At 39.9% G+C, this 21,833-nt stretch overlaps 1 protein-coding gene across 5 annotated transcripts in view; it reads right to left on the bottom strand.

The window, feature by feature from the left end:
- nlgn3a (neuroligin 3a) overlaps nucleotides 1–21,833 on the bottom strand; it is a 129,349-nt gene that overhangs the window by 9,399 nt on the left and 98,117 nt on the right. For all 5 annotated transcript variants that reach the window (XM_020928243.1, XM_055159296.1, XM_055159295.1 and 2 more), the window contains one exon: nucleotides 9,115–9,904. In XM_020928243.1, coding sequence (XP_020783902.1) covers nucleotides 9,115–9,904 — 790 coding nt within the window. The remainder of the gene's footprint in view (nucleotides 1–9,114; nucleotides 9,905–21,833) is intronic.

Below are 21,833 nucleotides of genomic sequence, written 5' to 3'. Positions count from 1 at the left end.
AACCATTCTTCGCCCTGTCCGCCAGCGCTGATGTAAAAGACTGATAAAGGCAAAGAATGAATATCATTTTCTTTCTTTCCCATTCCCCATGTCCTCCTCCCTCTTCCCTTCTCATCCTGATGTAATTTGAAGTGCTTGAGTGATCATAGACCTAGCCATCACCGAATCTAAGGCGACACGTTTAGGTGCCCCAAGGCAGGAGACAAGAATCTATTTTCACTACACTCAAGGTTCATTGCCATCCTTTGCTACATCTCCCCTCTCAAACAAGGAACATGCATTATCCGCTACTAAAATATGCAGTGTTTAAAGCCTGTTACTTTTATTTATTTTTATCCCCCTGTAACAAATTCAGGCCCCGAAGTTGTTTGAATATGCTCACCTGAAAAAGCAAAGCATCAGTAATACATATTCAAATACATTCTAGCCCATTCAAGGTAAATTTTTAATAAGAAATTCTGTGTAAATGTTTGTAAACTCCGGGGCGCTGGAACAGGGGGTACGCTGGAGGGCATTTTGAGTACTGAGCGGGCGGATTGAGGCGTTGCTCTTTTACCCTTGGAGGTGGTGTCGTGCTGAGGTGGAGGTAAGACAGATGTGAGCTGGAGCTGTAATGGCAGCCTTCAGTTCAGTGGGCTAAATGATGCTGTGTATCTGGCCCTGTACAACTGTGTTAGGACGCATGCTGCTAACAGTTCGCCTCATAGGGAAGGCTATTGACTTAAATGATCAGATCAGTTGTAGTAAGATAAATGTCTAATTAGGAATCTAAACATTAGGCGCTTCTATAAATGTCATCTGCTGCCAGGATAAGACTGTTAATTTGGCAATTTCAGCTTCATAATATCGTGTTTTATTTTACTGCAACCATTTTATTTGTGATTAGGCCTGTCAGTATAACACATTTTACTGTGTGATATATTGTTACAGAGATATACTGTGATAAATGATAATATTGAAATTACTTTATGCCATTGATACAATAATAATAATAACAATGCAAGATAAACCATTTTAAAAGAGAAAGTATCATTAAAAGGCCTGAGCTGCGACAAATAAAAAGCAGAATGAACCAATAATAAATTAATTATTCACTCCTCTACAGCTCAAATCTTAGAGACAGTCCAAAATTTTGGACATAGGTCCTCATTTCCTACTTAGCCAGAGTGTTGGAGACATGTGGAGACACTTTTTTAAATATTCCATCCAGTCCTTGTATTTGCAGAGGTCGCTGGTGCTAGGCTAGTGCATGTCAATGGCCATAGTTAGCCTGCCACTAAAAACAGTCTTACCCACTCCACAAAACACCGGAAACAAAACAGTTATTATGCCAGACTGTTCATGTGAATGACTGTGTTGACAGAATAATTTTGCATTTGAAGGATTTATGTCTGAGCAGCAGCAGCGAGTTGTACTTTCTGATCATGGCCTCGCCAGGCTAGGCTAATCTGGGATCATGCGCCATTGAGTTCTGCCCATTGACTTGAATCGGTGGCCATTTAGAAACCCTGGAGTTGTTTCTGTTAGAAAGCCTGGCAGCGGTAGACTGATATCACCTAGCACCTATCTTACCGGCAAAGTAAAATTCCGCTGCTGTTGAGAAAATAGTCCCTCAACATGCGACAATCCATGCAATGTTTTATTATTCTATCAACACAGACATGTACACCGATAGTCTGGTGTAATAATAGGTTTTTGCGTGCTTTGTGGAGTGGGTAAGACTGTTTTCAGTGACAGGCTAACTATGGCCATTGACATGCACTAGCCTAGCACCAGCGACCTCTGCAAATACAAGGACTGGAGGGAACATTTCAAAAAGTGTCTCCACATGTCTCCAACACTCTGGCTAACTAGGAAATGAGGTCCTATGTCCAAAATTCCGGACTGTCCCTTTAAATATCCCACATCTCCTCATTTTGAATAAGAAAATGTACAGAAAATAAATACTGAGCCCAAAATGTATTCCATTTTTCATATATTGAGTTGATATAGTAATTATCGTGACGGTACTAGTAATATTTGAATGCCTTTTTTCTTTTAAAGATAAAGAAGCTGGACTTTTAAACGTATTCATGAGTTTCAGGCATAAGGATTACATCTTGATTTGAAGGATTTGGTATGGTAACAGTGGTTATAGCAATAACAATGGATGGGGAAAGGTCCTCACAAAATTCTTCAAATCAAGAAGGAATCATTTGCCTGAAATTAACGAATATGTAACATGCCGAGGACTTTTTCCCCACTCAGAAGATATAATATTGTGTTTTAAATTGTTAATCGCTTTGGCAACAGTCTTCATTTTTCATCCTTCTGAAAGTGAAGTGCCCAAAGGAAATACAGGGCACTGGGAGAATACAAACTTCACAAGCCTGGGAACCAAATTTGGAAACTTCTTGCTTTGATGCAGAAATGCTAACCACTGAGCCACATTGCTGGTTAGTAAGATAATAATAATAATCCACACTATAGCTGAGTAAAAACAGGTAAAATTGGGTCATAGAAACACCCACTCCACCACAGTGCTGCAGTAGCCAACAATCTCCTATAATAATTCAAATCTAATATGTCTTATATGACAGTATGCTTGGCTATTTTCGGGCGAAGCAAACTTGAACAATATTGCCACAAAAAATCACCATGGATACTTTTTAGTTTTCCTATCTTTTGAATTATGTAGTCATGCAAATTTTCTTCCTCTTTCCTCTACCCACTGCTTTTCATCTCATTACATTCTGTGCACAGCATGGACACCAATCAATGGCATCTAGCCCCTTAACAAGCCCACCACTTCCTTACCTTCTCTAATGCAAATCTGGATATTGGCTACAAATCTCCTATAAAGTAAGTGCTGGTTTAATGGAGTAAGCAAGGTGGCTATGGTCTTACATAAAGGCAGCCATTCAGGGCCTTTCAGGTCGAACAGGTTTTAATGAAAGAAGTGGAAGATAGTAAGATTAAAGAAAATAATGGCAGATAAAACCCTAACTGTAACTCTAATTCAAGAAGTCTATAATGTAATGTACACACTGTTTAAAGGTCCTATCTTACGCAAAATGGACTCTTGTGAACTTCAGGCCAAGTTATAATGCCATTACTGCCTCAAAAACATATCTGGAGTTCTTTTACTTCATTTACACATATTTAAGTAAAACTTTATTATTAGTCTGTCCACATAATTCAAAGCACAAAATGCTCTGTTCCACCTTATGATGCCATGAAGTTTTCAAGTTTAGTTCAGTAGAGATTGGCGATTCCGCAGCTGCAATGATCCAAATGATTCTAGTGAAGGTGTATAGAGTTTAAAAACACAGTGGAGCACTTCCTGAATTACCTCATTACATCACAAGGTTTAGTGTTTTCTGACTGAGAGAAGAACACAAATATAAATATGCCTAAATATGCAGAGTCTGTATGTTATGTATGTTGTGGAAAAAACCCCCAAAAAACACAACTCTACAATCTACAGAAACAACATTATAACATAGATTATAATAGTGTAATATAGGCGCTTTAGTGTTTACTGTTCTACTGCCAATAGAAAACATACCGTATAACTCAATGTATCTGGAAACAAGAGAGCTTTTAGCATTTGCATGTAGTTAGTTGCATATCTGAATGGGATCCAGAAAGCCTGCTGTGTTTTTTGGAACCAATAACACATGTAAAATAGAAATCTGTTCAATGGTGCTAGAGAAATACCAATTTGAAAACTTGCAAACCAATTTGGTCAGAAAGACACTGGCTTCTGGAAATGTCCTTGGTCAATGTGGTGTTTAATAAACTGTTTTCATTTCATTCATTTCAGTCAGTTGCAAACATGAAGATCAAAGACTTAAACGCTGTGTAATCATAGTGAATCATTATAGTTTAAATTACTCTTATCTTGTAATCTTATATTTTACATGCATTTTGTGACCTAAATCCTGTCTTTTTGCATGTGTTTTCACCATTAAAGAGCCTATATCATATTTTATGATCTCTGTTATAATGTTTCCTCGTCATAAACATACCCGGAGTTGTTTCATTCACAAATGTTTAACACACAAACTCTACATAATTAGGCTGTGTTCTTCTCTCAAACATAAAACACTCTGTTCCACCCTGTGATGTCATGTGGTAATACAGGAAGTACTCCACTGTGTTTTTAAACTCCATACACCTTCACTAGAATCATTTGGATGATTTCAGCCCTGTAATTGCCTATCTCTATTAAACAAAAGGCAACCTTTATATACTGTGCAGTCATAGTGAATCATTATAGTAATGTATACCTTACCCATTTTAAACTACCCTTACCTTGTAATCTTAATGTAATATTTTACATATATTTTGTGACCTAAATCCTGTCTTCTTTGCATGTGTTGTCATAATTTTTTATTAGATTACATTAAATGATCTTTTATTTAGCATATGATTATGACAGTATCTCTCTTAATCTCTCTTAAGACCCTGTCTCTGTTCTGTTATATTGTGACCAAATATGTTGATACAGTAACTCTCAGCTCCGTTGCTTCATCTGTTCTAACATTTCCTGAGTTGCGATTATGATTTGTACTTGACAGCTGTACTAAAAATGGTTGGCTTATTTAGTAAATGAGGTCAGACAGGAGTAAAGTTGAAGTACACATGCCGTTAACCCTGCAGAGGAGGCCTTTCGATTGACAAGTGGGAGGAAAACAGCTAAAAATCAACTAACAGGGACATAAATCAAACCAGACCAGAGACCCACTGTAGTTACTCCTATCTAGATTTGTTTAAGTCGAGAGTGAAAAGAAGCCAATCAATACTGCATATGTTAGTGCATGTGTGAATGGTTACAAGAGACTTTCTCCTTGGTGTAGCGTAATGAGGAAGAGGGGGGCGCGGGCTGGAGGAGGAGGAGGGAGAGAAGAGATTGAAATAAACACAAGATGGTTAGCTCTTTTTATCTACCTTAGTAAAGCCCCACTCAGCATGGGGTTCCGCTGCTAGAGCTGAGGGCGCTAGGAAAAGATCTAGCTTGAAAAATACTAGTAAGACTGAAAGACTGTGTGTTTAATGATGTATAATAATTGATCTTTTGCTCATTATAAAGTGCATTTTCTGAGAAGTTTTAGTTAGAATACAAGATTACCAAAAAATGTATCATTCCTGAAAATATTGTAGTTGGAATGACTAGTTTATCTGAAGAAATATTGTAGCATTATAGCAACCAACTAATCATATCTTGCACTCAAGTAGAAGAAAGTTTGAGGTCTGTGTAAATCTGTAATGGTAAGTTGTGTCTGTTTGTTACATATAAAAAAAAAAAAAATCAGTTTTCAGCATGTTTTTAAAGTTGTGTAACCTTTCTGAGATGACTTTACTTTTCCTAGAATGTTCCACAGTATGGCATTCATTATAGTATCTATCTACATGGAGACAAGCAGATGACAACACCAAGCCAAGTTGCATGTCAGATCTGTAAAAAGGGGACACTAGTAAGAATGCACATACTTTGCGGGGTAGATACAGTTAATGCCATACTGTGGAACATTCCAGGCAAAGAAACAACTCCCTTCCCCATGGAGCCTGCAGCTGGTGTACCTCCAACCAGAAAAGCAACATAGTGCAACTTCAAGAAAGTGTGCAGTTGTAAGTTTTGGAAGCGAGGGAGCAAAAGCCAATATTTCTGTCAATAGTAAAACAAAACGTTGCAGCCAGAAAAAATAACCAGAAACTGCCTCAATCGTGCAACATCCCCTGCGCCCGGGAAAAGAGCGGCCTTATAGAGTAAACACACTAAGAAGATTTGACAGTGCGCTCTCTGTCTGTATGCTTTTATGCTTGAGCGACAATGATGGCAGAAAAAAACAGACACGGATTTGGCCTGTAAAGACGACAAGAGAGAGAGAGTGCTTTGGTTGCTTGGAGGGGTGGGGCGTGTGAGGCTATGATACAGACTGTTGACATGAAGCTGTGGTGTCCCGACATGGTGTCACGCATGTCTCTACAACCGACTTAAGCGTCCGGGGCAGGAAGTGGTGCTGCACTATCTGGGTCAGCTGATTCATTATGGACATCTGGGCTCGTTTTTTTTTTTTTTTTTTTTACACATAGACCGGAGATGCCTGTTGGACGGAGGGAATCCAACTGGGTCTTAATTAAAGGGATGTTCTCTATGGAGCCAGATTTGAGCTGGGTGAAGATCTAGTCCACTTTATCCCACAGTGAGGTCTAAATTAGGATGGGATTTTATGGGAAATGTAGCCAGTCCACAAAAGCCTTCTTCTTAGGTGTTGATGGGTGGGTCCATGATTTGGACTAAAGTACAATGATCCCTCTGACTTTTCATTGTCCTGGTATCTAATCCAAGCCTATGCTAGAGCCGTATTGTTGTGTGCCGTAATCTTTGTCTGGAGGGTCATAGCTACTTTAAATGCACACACAGAAATCATACAGCACAGACATGAAGACTCTCTTAAGGGAGATTAGACTATTGATTTTACTAAAACACAGTTAAAATCATTATATTAAAGGAAAAAAAAAACTTGGTTGGAAATTGTGACATCAAATTAGGGAAGTCCATAAGTGTTACCTATCTAAACACCTCTAATGTGCACAGACATTATTATAGGACAATTTGTTTCTTTCATTTGACTCTCCCTAGTGTGATGTAATCAATAGGTTTTATTAGTAGAACTCCCCAATTCCTGCAATTTTCAACATACTGTATTTGCTTCTTGATGGGCGTAAAACTATACTTTATATTTGCAATAGTTATAATCCCACCAAATTAATCCAAATTAGAGAACCATAAAAATCTGTCATATGTACTTTAAGGTGAAGTAGTTTCATATGCATGTAAAAATCATTGTCTTTGCACTTTTGTTTACTTGGATCTTTGACCTCATTTTGGAGTAAATCTCATGCAACAAATCCCCTTTACTTTTCACTTGGCTTCCCCTCTGCAGCGTGAGAGGGTGCAGTAAATCCCTCATCTCAATGTCACCGGATGCTCATTAAAATGTGAGCGATAAAGTATTAGGCAGAAAAACAGTTGGTGGCGCTATTTCTTCATCTAATAAATGCAAACAAAAGGAAAGCATCTTCTCAGTGAAAGAAGTAGGCCTAACCCCGGAGTGAAAAAGTATGAACACTTTCTACCAGCCTCAAAAACATGTACATTTTTAACCGTGGTAGGAACCCCTCTGGATGTGTGTCCTTTTTGACTGAATATTGCTTAGTCTCCTCTTGTCTTGAGTGGAATATCACAGAAAGCTAATCCTCCAGGGAAGTACTCTTGACCAAGATCCAAGCCTATCTGGAGATGTGTCCTCGTAAGTGTCCTCTCCTCTTAACAGAGTGACAGAGGTTGAAGAATGGGTCAAATGCAGTGAACTAATCTGGTGTTTTCAACCTTGTCACCTGCTGGGTTACAAGCAAGTATCATATGGTATACAGCTTCATTTACATACAAAACAACACTTCACTCAGTCTGGGGAAGAAAATGCTTTCATTTCACGCTTTTTTATGATGTGTCACCATTTCATTGACATTGCGAAATCTACAAAAGTTACCTCTAGGGCTTAAACTTTTCTCATTAAAATTCAGCACTGCCACTTATAATAATGTCAGCTAATATTCCTGAAAAGACATCTAATAACTGTGCTCTGTATCTACAAATTGCAGCTTGGTATGCGTCTGCAGTAGCGCCCGATGGCTGTGAGGCAGAGGAGACAGCTGTTTAGTCCAAGCTTCACTGATAGACCTCTGTGTGCTTTTGCTTGAGGACCCCAAACCTTCCAAACATCACTCCATCTGCACTGATGCGCTATTAGCCGTTCAAGGATGCTGCAGCAGAGCCAGATGCTGCAGGCTTCAGCCTATCAGGTAAGAGCCCAGTGAATGGTAATGCCACCTCTTTGGACAGCGCATGATGTAGAGAGGGATAAAATACTGGACAGGGCTTTAAACGGCCTCCTGTTACTGAATGAGATCGATAGCTCTCCGGTAACAGGATTGTCAAATTAAATTTCGGTTGTTAGAAATGATTACTCGTAGTCATACAAATTGGGCAGTGGTGTGTAATGGGCGAGGGGGGTGAAATTGGTGGGGAATAGGAGTCACTCGGGGCACGAGTGATCGACTAGTCCAGGCAGGGGCAATCGATAGTGCCGAGGGCAAGAGTTTGATATGTCTCCCTGATAAGTCTCTATGTCTTCTGAGGCTTGCTATAATAGAGCAGAGATAGCATTTCCAGGCAAAAGCACACATATACACAGGGACACAAGACCAGGGCAGCCATGAACAAATACTGAACCCAAACAGTGCAGCACGACACACATTTAATCTTCCTCGCATTCAATATGTCTCTGGTTTTCAGACGCTGGAGTCAAAGCAAAAAAAAAAAAAAAAAAAAAACACCTTTGAAAAAAAAAACATTGAGAAACGCTTTTTTCTCATCCTATACTATCTGCAGCAGCACTCTAATGCCTGAAGCTGCTTTTCTATGGTGCACCAGTCCTTTTTATAGCACTGTGATTCGACTTTGACAAGAGCTTTTAAATCGTGTCATTAAAGGTTTTACTAATTTATCGGTGGAGTTGTTTGACTAATTTCAAGAGCAAATGAGTTAGCGAGGATAATGTGTCAGGATGAAATGTGAGGAAAGCTTGTCATCAAATGTTTAACAATTTAACAAAGCTAATACGCTGAGGTGAAAGTGAACCTAGGTAAATAACTTTTACTTCTGTTAAGTTTGGAATATTATGGTCTCACATTTATTCCTAAGACTTTAATTATAGTAGTAGTAGATTGAATACTTGTTGGATAGTGATATTGATAGTACTTGCAGGTGTTGTAGGAATAAGTGTATCTGCTATATAAGTGCTGATTATTCGCAGTAAGTATCTGGTAACAGTGGTGAGAGATAGACACTTGTGTATATAGTTTTAATAAAAGTAATAGTTGTTGTTGTGCATAGTAATAGTTTGAATAGTAAGAGAAATCTAATAGAAAAATAGTTGCTGTGCTATTGACCGTAATAGTTTTTTTCCTGAGCAGAAAAAGTATTTTTTTGTCTTAAGTCAATCACACATCTTCATCATATTTCCTCGGCCTCTATCTTGATTTATGATTCATTAATATACTTGCCCAGTCTTGGCGAAGTTGGTCCAGTAGGTCATGACCACAGCACTCAGCATCACGTCATTCTTGGAGAAGTTACAGGGGAACAGGTCAGTGGGTCCAATCATGGGAATCCCAAACACATAGGGCACCTCGTCTCCGTGTGCTGCGTCAGACCAGGCCGGCTTCATCAGACTCTGGCAGTGATGGTAAAAGGCGTAAAAGTATGTGGGTGATCCATATCTGGCATGTAGATCCGCTGTTACCACTGAAGGCTCCACCCATTGGTGATCTGTGAAAAGAGCCACCAAAGTTTTGCGCCTTGTTTCTGGGTTGTCCCTATCAGCCCAATCTGTATACATAAACTTAATGGTCTCTCGAAGGGTATCCTTGCCTTCCGGGTATCCATACAAACTGTCAACAAAATCCGACACGGAAAAGTCAAAATCATTCCCGGAGACGCCATCTTCCGAATCCACAACATTCTCCACAAATCTCAGACCCTCCCCCTGGTTGACCCCCAGCATGATGTCATAGTTAAGAAATTCCCCCTGCTCCATCAGAATTTCTGGATCATCCGGAATTACGTCTCCATCGATGACTGGCCCGAAGGCAACGTGGTAGCGGGCTGGCTGGATATCCTGCTCCACCAGCTCCCGGGAGCTCTTTTTCCTGAGGCAGTCCACCATGTCCAGGGTGTCCAGAACGTTGCAGCCCACCTTCTCGGCCAGCAGACGGGTATATTTGACCGGCTGGTAGTTCACCGCCCAGCTGGAAAGGGCCGAGCCACTTTGGATGATGGCTCGATGGAACAGACCTGCAACAGAGAATGCAAACACATGAGATGATGTTTAGATCATGAACATAGTCCACCCCGATGGATTCATATTATTATTTCAAACAAATAAATAAATATAGTTGAGCAGACATTATTTGTAATGTTTTACAAGCTTGAATTTTCACACAGCAGAGAACAACAGGTACCTATGTATGTCCTTTGAATACAGTTTTCCAAGAAGGGAACAGTAATTGTAAGTTCTTTTAATTGTACTCTGTATTCCTAAACATTTCCTTTAGCAATTTACAATAAAGTGCATCTGTTGGATAAGCCCACTCAAACCAGCCCCGTGTACACCACTGTTTCTTCCATAGTCCACTACTGAATGATTTGAACCACTGGATACCGATAACACAGACTCAGAGAGAGACAAGAAATAGCTCAAACTAAACAAAAAGTAATAATTCAAGTCCCGTGCTTCAAACTGTGTCATAGTAGTTCACTTAGTTGTTCCAGCGGACCAGGCGCTCAGCAGTCCACATAAAAACAAAGACCAGACCTCAGTTCTTGTTGCCACACGGTCCAATAATGAAATTCGGCTTGTTATAATGAATGTGCAGATGGGCTGGTCTCGCAGACAGCTCTCAGACAGTAGGCCTTCTGTCTGTCTCTCAACCTCCCCCTTTTCCATCCATCTCTATACTCTCCCTGTAATATTCTGTCTGTATCAAGCAGATGCTGCAATATGCTTCTATAATCTTGAGTACAAATAGTGCCGAAAACCTGGCAACGCAAACCCATGAAATGCCAGATAATATTTAAGCTTCTGAGAAGTCCAACTTAAGTGTCGCCTTTCGTCTAAGCAGCCTGCACCCTTTTGGCCCCCTCCCTTTAATGTACTTTTCAGGCAAAGCTCAAATTGGAACGCACTCAAACAGAGTAATTATAGACACGATGCACCTGCTTCCAGACATTACATGCGCACACATATTTGCACAAGATGGCTGCAAGTCAGAATTCAGCGTGTACAGCATTTCCATCAATACAAGTTTGTGGGTGGATCGCTAAAATTACAACTTACTCCTATGCTCTATATAGCTATTTTACACTATATGAATAAGAATAGTACTTAGTACAATACCAAGCCAAAGTGCAGCAGGCTTTTTCAGGCGGGATACAGTTAAGAGTACTGCGTGGGCGCGTGTGTGGGAAGCATAAAGGAACGGAGGAAGAACTTAGCCTCCCAAATGAAATTGTGTTTTCAGTAAATGCAGCAATACTTTCTACTAAAAGGATCAGGATACAAATAACAAACATCGTGTCCCTCAAAATAATTAGATTTCTGAAAGTTCCAGTGCAGTCAAGGAAGCATGTTCATATCCCACATAGTATAGCTTGTTTTGACCACACCACTCAAGTCCAGCTATGGGTCTGAAGTGCAATTTTAGCATTCTCACAGAAGAAGAAGAAGCAGAAGCAGAAGCAGAAGAGAAGAAGAAGAAGAAGAAGAAGGAAAAGAAGATCAAAGCAGATCAAAGATGTCAATTTCAAAATTCTCCATAATATTTACCCAGTCAAACAAAGATTCAAATTAGAGATAGATTACAACTGTGACTTCTGTCGCAGCGAAACTGTAACAATCACTCACCTGTTTTACCATTGCACATACAGTAGAAACATCTGGACCCACATACAACAACTCATCCAAACCAAAACCAGACACGTGATCAGCCTCCAGGAAAATGACGTCCCGTTCTTCTTCAACAACTCCTCCTTCCCCAAAGATCTCTATTTCCTCATTCTGACTTTCATCATGCTGGCCAAGTATCATACACGAAACAAAGTGGACTCAAGACAAGCCAAATGGTCGTCATCATAATAACGAAATACAGCAACACTTCCAAACAATAAAACAAGTCCAAAACAAAAAAGGTATTAAAACATATAATATCTATAAGAAATATGTATAACAATATCACCCCACCCTACATTTTGATACAATTCTTTATTTAATTATTGTTTTGTTTTGTTTTCTTTCTTCTGCTCTCCTGTATAAGCAACTGCACACCACCCCCGTACAGTATATGTTGTCTATGTGATTGTATGTATTTGAATATACTGAAGAATAAAAAAAAGGCAAACAAAAAAAGAAGAAGCACAGAAGATGCACAACAAAGCAGATTTGTAGTCTATGCCTATGTGGTAATCGATGTGAGTCAGACAGGTTAAGTAAAAGCATTAGCTAAGACATAAGTAAGATGTGAAAAACATACTGCAATACACACTAGCCTGCAATAGAAAAGACCCAGTATCTTACTTCTGTGATTATTTGCTCTAAGATCTTCACATAAACAACAGATTATAACATTAAACATAATTTTCATCATGTAATTGCAACAAGGTTTGGAATTAGTCACTAGATCATTAATATTAAAGCATTTTTTCCCAGAACAAAGTATTTTCTGTATTCCAAACACACTTTTAACACATTATTTTCACACCTTACTAAAATGTTTTGCTGAAAGTGTTTACTGGCCAAAAATTCTCAAGATGACAAAAAAATAAAAAATCTACTGTGGAAAACAGTAAAAAGGTAGAAAATCGTTTAGCTACAGCTACATTGACACCATAGGGAAAGTGCTGTGAAAAACATGGCATGTTAGTTAGTGATATTTCAGTATGGGAGTGGGTGGCATTGCGTTTATGAGGTAAATAGCAGACCTAAGTGCCAGATATATCACTTTGGTGGTCTTAATCAGAGGCAGCGGGGGGCTTATTTCTTCTTGGCGTAGATGAAGTGTTTATTTACAGAGCTATTTACATTTATTTGTTTGTGGCTAGTAAGTAGAATTAATGTGTCTGGGTGAGTGAACTGTGAAACGTTTCAGTGGGGAGCGCCTTCGCAGCATTATAACTTTGCATTAGAACATTGATTTTCCTTGTGCCTTGAATTGTGATTTCTACTTCTTCTCCTCCAGTCTTGATTCGATCTATGCAATGATCTGATTTGTGTTCCATCTGAAGAAAGCTGCAGCTCTCCTCTTTTTGGGTTTGCCCTGAATATGCCCCTTAAGCTGTCTCAGTGTTGTGATTAGGCTAGCCTATAGATACAGTAGTAACTAAGATCTCTGTGTTTGGTAGTATTTCTTATTTTACATTAAGTATTTATATTTAGTTGCAGTATTTGTAGCAGCAGAAAGTTGTACAGCTAGCGTGGGTCTACTACTTCTTTTATCTATGGACATATCTATGGAGACACTTTTTAAAATATTCCCTCCAGTCCTTGTATTTGCATAGGTCGCCGGTGCTAGGCTAGCGCATGTCAATGGCCATAGTTAGCCTGCCACTAAAACCAGTCTTACCCAAATTAGCAAATCTATTATTATGCCAGACTGTCGATGTGAATGTCTGTGTCGATAGAATAATTTTAGAAGTAAAACCAACCTTGAAGTTGAAGGATTTATGTGTGAGCAGCAGCAGCGAGTTGTACTTCCTGATAGAAAGCTCGGCAGCGGCGGACTGATATCACCTAGCACTTATCTTACCAGCAAAGTAAAATTCCGCTGCTGCTGAGAAAATAGTCCCTCAACATGCGACGATTTATGCAGTGCAAGTTAGTTAGTTAGTTTTAGTTCAAATATTATTTTATCAACACAGTCATTTACATCGACAGTCTGGTGTAATAATGAATCTACTTCGGATGTTTTGTGGAGTGGGTTTTTGTGGGTTGTGAGTTTTTAGTGGCAGGCTAACTATGGCCATTGACATGTGCTAGCCTAGCACCAGCAAAAACTGCAAATACAAGGACTGGATGGAATATTTAAAGAAGTGTCTCCAAACATCTCCAACACTTTGGCTCACTAGGAAATGAGGTCCTATGTCCAAAATTCAGGATTGTTCCTTTAAAACGATCTTTATAAAACAAGCAAGTAAGACCACCAGGCCAAGCTAGAAATGAGATCTATGGAGAGGCGTCCCAGCAAAGTATATTTTGAGATATAAAAACATTGTAATTAAGTAAATGCCAGATAACATATGTTTAGTGCCATACTGTGGAATATTCAAGTCAAAGCAATAACATCTCCATGGAGACAAGTGGGGGGTGGACTCCTCAACAGGAAAGGGGAACCTTTAAATGAATTGCTTAAAATCCCACAGGGTGTCTGCTTGGGTCAGTGGTCTGGGCCATGTCCTGGGCAGAGGAAGCAGATGTGGAGGGTCTGCCTACTTAAAGCATTACAGGAGCAGTGTGAGACCAGATGAGTGACACAGAGTGGACTGGGGCACATGCAGAGGGGTGGGGGGCTTAATCCTCTGTATGCCCCTGTACACCCCCACCCCCTCCTCCCCTCAGTGCTCGGTGCTATTGCCTCTCTGCTCCGGTTTGCTCTGTGCAAACACATACAGTCATGGTGCAGGGAGCCCGTCCTGAATCCCAATGCTGCAGGCCGCGCCACATCCTCTTTCTGAGTGTCTTTGATCACAAGTTTCTCCAGGAAAATATTTGCAGTGAGGAGCAGGTTTTTGATTGATAAGGGGCTCTTGACAGACACGCATCAAGTGGGTTTACGGCAATGAACGGCGGCAGCTTGCTCCTGCATCTGTCTGCTTAGAGTTTAGAAGAAGTCATTCTAAACTTGGGCTGTACAATATTAGAATGTGAGAACTGTGTCAAAGACTGTGCTTAAGATATGACTTCTGATGGTTTTGGGTTAGACAGTTTAGTAACACTGACACACTAGAGTTTATTTATTAATACTTCAAGTCTTTCATGTCAAATGTGAGGCTAAAAACATCAAGTCAAATCTTGTAAAAAGAGCATTTCACAGAATCAAACTGTAATCACCAAAAACATATTTCGAAAGTTTGTAAATGGTAGTGAAGAATCAAAGAAGAGACAAACTAATGCAATGCAGCTGCACAGTCCCTGCCACCCACATTGAAGCCTGTTAAATGTCCTATTTTTCTCAAAGACTTTTCAAAAAATTCAAATGTTGAGAGTTTGAAGGCACAGTAGAGTCAAGCTGTAGTGAATCCATAACATAAATGGAGCTGGCGTAAATTCAGCCTGGGCTGAAGTCTACCATAACTTTGCTCCTGTCTACCTTACTGCTTCTCCAGAGTTTACCTGCTCCTCAGCCTTCATCTTCTCCCTCCAAACACTCCCCCTCACTATGCACCACACCTCCTTCTTGTCCAATCAGGGCCCAGTCTGCCCAGTTTAAACCCTCATTGCTGGTGCACGGCTGCTTTGGTTTGTGCCACCTCCTCCCCAGCGTCCTCTCAGCTTCTCATCATCTCATCTTCCCCTTCACTCTCCTTGGCCTCACCTCTACCACCTCCAGTGTCCAAGCCTCAGGGGGAAAAGACATCACCTAAACACCACGCCCTTCATCGCCAAAGCTAACTCATTCAATAAAACTACTAATACTTTTCTCTTTGGGTCAGTCTCTATAACGGGAAACTTTTTACTTTTTGAATCTGAGATGTGGGGGAGACTGTTGAGCTCCTGCTTTTGGTTACATCTAATTAAAGCAAAAGATGCTTTCACCACACTTTCTTTAAACCCTAAATGTTTTGTTTGAATTTCTGTAAGAAAGAAGAGCAAAACATTCATGATGAATTACTGTTTGTTGAAATCCTAATATTTGTTTTGTTGAGTCACTCTTATCTATTTTGAGATTTGAGATTTTTGGATCTTCTATTGTGCTCGGGGCATGCTATACACCACTAAACTGCTTTTGCTACAGCTTTCTTTTAACTGACATTTAGACATGTTTGCTATATGTTTTATTTATCTCTTGCTTTAGATGACAACAAGCACAATGATACCTTAGCCTCTGTTTGTTGTGCAACATATAAATCTAGCAGCTTCACAATCTGTCAGTGGAGCAATAAATATGTATTAGCAGAGTGTGTGGAGCCCTACTGTGTTTGGAGTCTCACTGGGGAAGGTCAGAGGCAGAGGAGGAGAGCGCCGGTTCATCAGCGCTCAGGGAATCCACTAATTACACACACGGGGAGGAGTGTGTGTGTGTGTCTATGGGAGCATGTTCTGCAATGGCTTTGATTGATCAGGTCCATGGATGACGAAGAGACTGACACGCGGCATTATAGGGGAGGTTAACCACTTTGGATTTGTAGCTAACATTCCAGGGGAGTCAGTCTTGTTGTTGTGGTCATTGGCAGCTTTTCCCATATTGTTATCAGATAATAATTTGTTTAAAAGATCCTACAGCACATGTTTGAGTAATCCTTTATTATTAGTCTGTCTACATCTCCAAACTCAGACTGCTCTGTTCCACCTTGTGATGTCATGTACTGGTAGTTTTCAGGTTAACAGCTCCTATTATCTTCAGTTCAGAAGAGATGGGAAATTCCAACATTAAAGATGTGTGAATGAAACAAATCATGACTCCAACTATGTTTTTGATGCGGAAACAACATTATAACATAGATCAGAAAATAGCATAATATGTGCCCATTAAAAAGAAATGATCTTACTCATTTTGAATGAAATGTATGGTCAAGTTTATGTTTAGCCTTTGAATGTTTAACATATCTTGCTGAAATAGATAACAGGTTTGCTTTTATGTTTTAGCAATTAATGCAATATTAATTCAGTGTCAGGGTTAGCCAAGTGTGAAACAGTGTGACAGACAGGCTGATAGTTGGCAGAAAGGTTAACAAGAAAAGGTTAACAAGAATCCATTAAAAGTTGTGTTTTTAAAAAGCTCATTGTTTACTTTTGTGACGTGAAATTTTGTGAAAATCCTAAAAATTGCAAAAGCTGACACATGAAAATCAGGTGCAGTATCAATTGTACTGCCAGTTTGGTTATTGTTACCTGAGAATTTAAAGTGACAGCGCTCCTCACTTGACATTCATATCGGCTTGTCTCTCCCTTTTGTCGGAGCAACAGATAGGCCTATCATTATGTGCCAGTGTTTGACATGCGAGGACCCGACACCCAAACTGTGCGCAGATCCATCACATGGCGCTGCGGCTGGCAGATTGAGGTCAGTCTGAATTATGACTGGAGCTCGGAGGTGATCGCTCATTGGGCCGATGCTAAAATGCTGCTGTGGTGTGGCTCTGCAGTGGCAGTGCTTCGGTGACCTCGACCTCCCCCACCCCCCTCGCCCTGCCCCACACCCGTTAAACAAGCGCCTGCTTCTGACCTCCCCTTGGTAGAGTGGCATGGATAATTCACTACTGATGAAATAAAAAATGTCTGACCTTGTGGTGTTAATAGTGCCGCATAGGGGTGTAGACAATGCAGGCAAAGCGAACCCACAGGCTCTAATACACCCATTGTTTTGACAACATCAATATGGAGGAGCATTAACAAGTAAATGGGTGACGGCCGCAGAGACTTTTATGATTAGGATTAGCGTTGATGTATTAAGTGGCATGTATGGGCATGTGCTAATGGATAAGGATGCTGTTAGCGATTATGACCGCAAGTGTCATGAATGACGGTGCTTTATAGCCCACAACATCTGGTGCAAATCGAGTACTCAGAGTTAGCATCCTAGAATCACACACTTACCTTATGCTCATTTACATATGGGCTGTCTCACAGTGCAACTCTTATCTAAGCTCATTCAGGTACATCTACTCTAACTCTCAAATGGGGCTTCCTTAAATGGCCCATGTTACTATGTTATTATTTCTGATGTTATAATGTTTCCACATCAGAAACATACCTGGAGTTGTGTTTTGTTTCAGTCACACATGTTTAACACACAAAGCCAGATATTTAGGCAAAGTTCTTCTTTTAAACAGAAACACTCTGTTCCAACTTGTGATGTCATGTGATAATACAGCTCCACTATGCTTTTAAACTCCATACAACTTCACTAGAATCATTTGAATGATTTCAGATCTGGAATTGCCAATCTCTATCGAACATAAAGTAAAAGGAGCTGTTAACTTGAAAACTACCTCTTCATGACATCATAAGGTGAAACAGAACACACTGAGTTTTGGACATGTAGACAGACTAATAATAAAGAGTTTCTTTGTTATTATAATATGCTGTGAGCCGTGTCCAAATAACTCTCTTATGAATCAATAAGGTTTGTCTAAGTCTGAGTTAATCAAACGTGTGTGAATTTATAACTGTCAATTAAAAGCTGTGAAATTCAGTAAACTTAAAAAAAAATAAAAATAAATAAATAAATAATAATAATAATATTTACAGTACCATTGCTCACTAACAGCGACCAGTTTTATAAATCAAACTTTCTGAGTGAAAAAAGTATTGACACCATGTCATAAACCTTCATCACTTTTGTATTTAGGTCTACAATTTAGAAATATTTTACATTTAAATAACTTATTTTTCTTCAAGAATTGTCACTATTGTTTTATTTAGACATTATGACATAGGATTATACATTCATGTTGACATTCTTGATTTATACTTACAGAGGAAGATTGCACTATGTCGAATGTGCTCTTCCATTTCAAACAAGGATCCCCAACACGCAGTCTTTCTCTTGCATTTGCATTGGCCAGTCTTATAATGAAATGGAAATTGGAATGTATAAACTGGAATCATCACTAGAGCGATTTAAATGTTACTATTCAATGTATGAATCTTATAGAAATCTTACAGTGCGGCCAATGGGGACTGCATGTTCCACCCTCTTTCCATACTGCTGTTAAATCTGGTCTTTGCCTTTCCTTTTCCTTGACTCATTCCTCAGCTCTGTTTATCCTCTCCCAGCTCTCTTTCTGAGGGCCCATGCTGCGCCCCTCCCTGCTGATTATTAGACATAAGCCCGCGTTCAGCCAAGCCTGAATCCTCTGAGCCATCTTACCTTCCCCATCTCTCCACTTTAAGCAAATCTCCACAGACCCGCGGACTTACAGACATTTCTCTACAGTCAAACTAGGCCATGCCACTGCTTTATTTTTTCTTAGCTCTCAGTTTCCTTGTTCTTGTGTTTAGACTAGCCCATATTTCACAAAAGTAAAAACAACTCCAACAAGTAATTTAGCACTATTAAAGCAAAACATTGTGATTTATGTAGCATCTGTTCCTATATTGGACTTCACTGCAAGCTGATTTTTTTTCTTCTCAGCAAATCTTTGTCCAAGTCGACACTGATGACAAAACTGTTCACAATATTATCCTATATTACAATGCATAAAGAGACAGGAGCCATACAGCTAAAATCTTCATTATGAGCTTAAAAGTTCACTATGTAACATTTTGCTCAGCTTGGAATGTTCCACAGTATGACATTAAACAGATCTACCTTATGTTTATTCACATTTATTTATTTACAGGTGGTTGTGTAACTCAAAAATACCTAGAAAAACAGGGATTCTGACTGTGACAAATCTGACCTGTAACTTGGTTCAGTTTGGTCTCCATGAAGATGGAAGGGTTTAATACCATACTGTGAAACATTCCAAACAAAGCAATAACATCTCCACGGAGAAAGGCATCTGATGAACCTGCTATCAGAAAAGTCACACGATGCCCCTTTAAAATGTTTAGCCTGGTGACTCAACATGTCATTAGTGTTTTTAGCCAGTAGTATGTGGTATCTCTCCATATTAAGCTGCTGTCACCATGGCTACTGTATCACACAGTGCGTCCACTCACTCACAAGTGGTTATGCTCTGATCAGGCATTAAGCGCTATAGAATTTTACACTGATATACATTAACAAATACTATTTTCATTCATCAGAATAAAGAAAAGGCCAAGCTTGTAAACTTTTCCTCAGGCCAAACACATCACTTCAGGTTGTAGTTTTTGATTCATTAGTGTTATTTTAAAGGCTTCAAATTAATATTAATGTACAGACATTTCCAATAAACACTGTTACTTATGACTCACTGCATGCATGCATAAATATGAATGCAATTTAGATCAGTAAACAAGAAATGAAATTTGGAAACAGGAGAACATGGCCACAGGCAAAAGGTGGAGAAAAATAGGGATATATAAAGTATTTATTTTTTTAAACAAACATTTTTTACCAATGCCTGGTGCTACTGACCACTGTTCCCAAAAACTTGTCTTTTCAACAACAAGCATCAAGCCACTTCTGGAAACTGTTGATAAATTAGCGGATGATTCTTGGCTGTAATGTCCAGTCTGGCTCTGAGTATGTCCACACCGCCACAGTTTTCATCCCTCACTGTGAGACATGCCTCACGCCAGCCCTATATAATGTTGTTTGAAGCTGGTCCTCTGCTTCACTGTCTCTGGAGGCTGCCCGCGTGCCTGCAGGCTGTGGCTTAGGCCAGATAAAGAGTTTGATCCATGAGTGTGGATAGAGAGATGAGAGGAGGCAGAGAGGAGAGCTACATGAGACAAAACCAGAGAGCGGATGAGAGGGTGGCAAGTGATGAACAGCGGGAAGTGGGAGCAGAAGGAGAGGGAGGGGCTAAAAGTGACCCCCATCGACAGGTTGTGGCCAGGTAACAGGATCGATGTGCACATGAGCCTGACGAGTGTGAGCTCTGCTACTAATCACAACATGACACCCAGGAGTCAATAAAAGACGGACGGCTCATCATTAGGGTGCATGAGGCTGCCTCAGTGTCTGCTTCTGTGTCTGCACACACAGCACTGCAGACCTCAGAGTCCCTCAAACCAGAGTCCTCCAGCCAAAGATCACATAAACACTACAGAACCTGAGTCACACCATTCACATGACCAACACTGACTGCTGTCCGTTTCAGAATTTCATTTTGTTTTATGATATTTATGTTCCAGACTACTATGTTTTGTATTTGGATGTAAGAAAAACACACAACCGCATGTTATCAAATGTAATTTTCAACATATTTTACGTAATTTCTAACATATGTTATAGAATGAAAATTACAGCATTATCCTGAAAGTACCACTTTGCTCCCATTGTACTAGTATTTTCTTGTAGTAATAGAATATGAATAGACGGAGCAATGAAAAAGCCTTTCAAAGTTTGTCTGCTTATTGGAGCAATCTTTCTTTTGTTCAGTGTGAATAATATAAAAAGAGAGAAATCATAAGATAAAACACTTGCTCCAAAGTTAGGAGGAAATGGCTCTCCATGCTGCATTCTCTATTCTTATTGATTTCGTTTATCTGCGCCATGGCGGTCCACGGCTGAGTTGGGGATGTTTGTGGACGTTATCTGTGCATTGGTATGTCCACACTCGCATGCATGCACACATTAAATTGATTCCTGTCGTTCTCTCGTTCACATCATTCTTGTCGAACCAAGAAAAACTGCGATAGCGCACACTGAATTTTTCCATTTGCACTCATGCATGTGTCACTAACGCCACAGCCTCAGAAAAAACAGCCAATACTTCTTCCCTGTCCTTCTATTGCTCAGCCTTTGTCCTGTGGCATCCCAGGCTCTGCTCTGAGAGATAGCTGTGGGCACAACAACATGCTCCGTCACTATGGGCAGACTATAGGCGTCAGCACTGAAATAGGAAGAATAATGATTTATTATGGGGCTATCTGTGTGCATCTGCATGTCATGACTGTGTAAGCAGCTTGGCTAATCGCATTAGCTGAGACAACTTGTTAAGGATGTTTTCTGATTCTCCTGCTGTGTCCACAAATAGATTTCAGATCATTGTGCTGGGGGGAAATGATTGCTACCTTTAGTGCCTCCAGAACAGCAGAGAGAAACATCTGACTCCTGTTGTTTCTAAATATATGCACTATGTTGTACTCCCCATCTGCACTGCACTGCAAAATACTGCCACGCTTTATCTATGCATGAATCAGTGACAACCAAGACAAAGAGTGTGCTGATTAAAAAAAAATGAACAAAAACTATATGATCGCAAATCCACAGTAAAATATCTCTGGCACAGGAGGGTCAAAGATATAAGTCAAGCACAACTATGACAATTCAGCCATGAAATGTGGACGGATGGGAAGCTTCTATTCTCAGCCACGTCTTGCCAATGACAGCCAGATGGGACGTCTGCATCTCGT

This window comes from Boleophthalmus pectinirostris, unplaced genomic scaffold (genome assembly GCF_026225935.1).
Source record: "Boleophthalmus pectinirostris isolate CB_2022bp ecotype Guang Dong unplaced genomic scaffold, ASM2622593v1 HiC_scaffold_23, whole genome shotgun sequence".
In the NCBI taxonomy this organism is placed as follows: Eukaryota; Metazoa; Chordata; class Actinopteri; order Gobiiformes; family Gobiidae; genus Boleophthalmus; species Boleophthalmus pectinirostris.
Note: the sequence above shows the minus strand (reverse complement) of the source record. Positions and strands in the feature narration are given on the sequence as shown.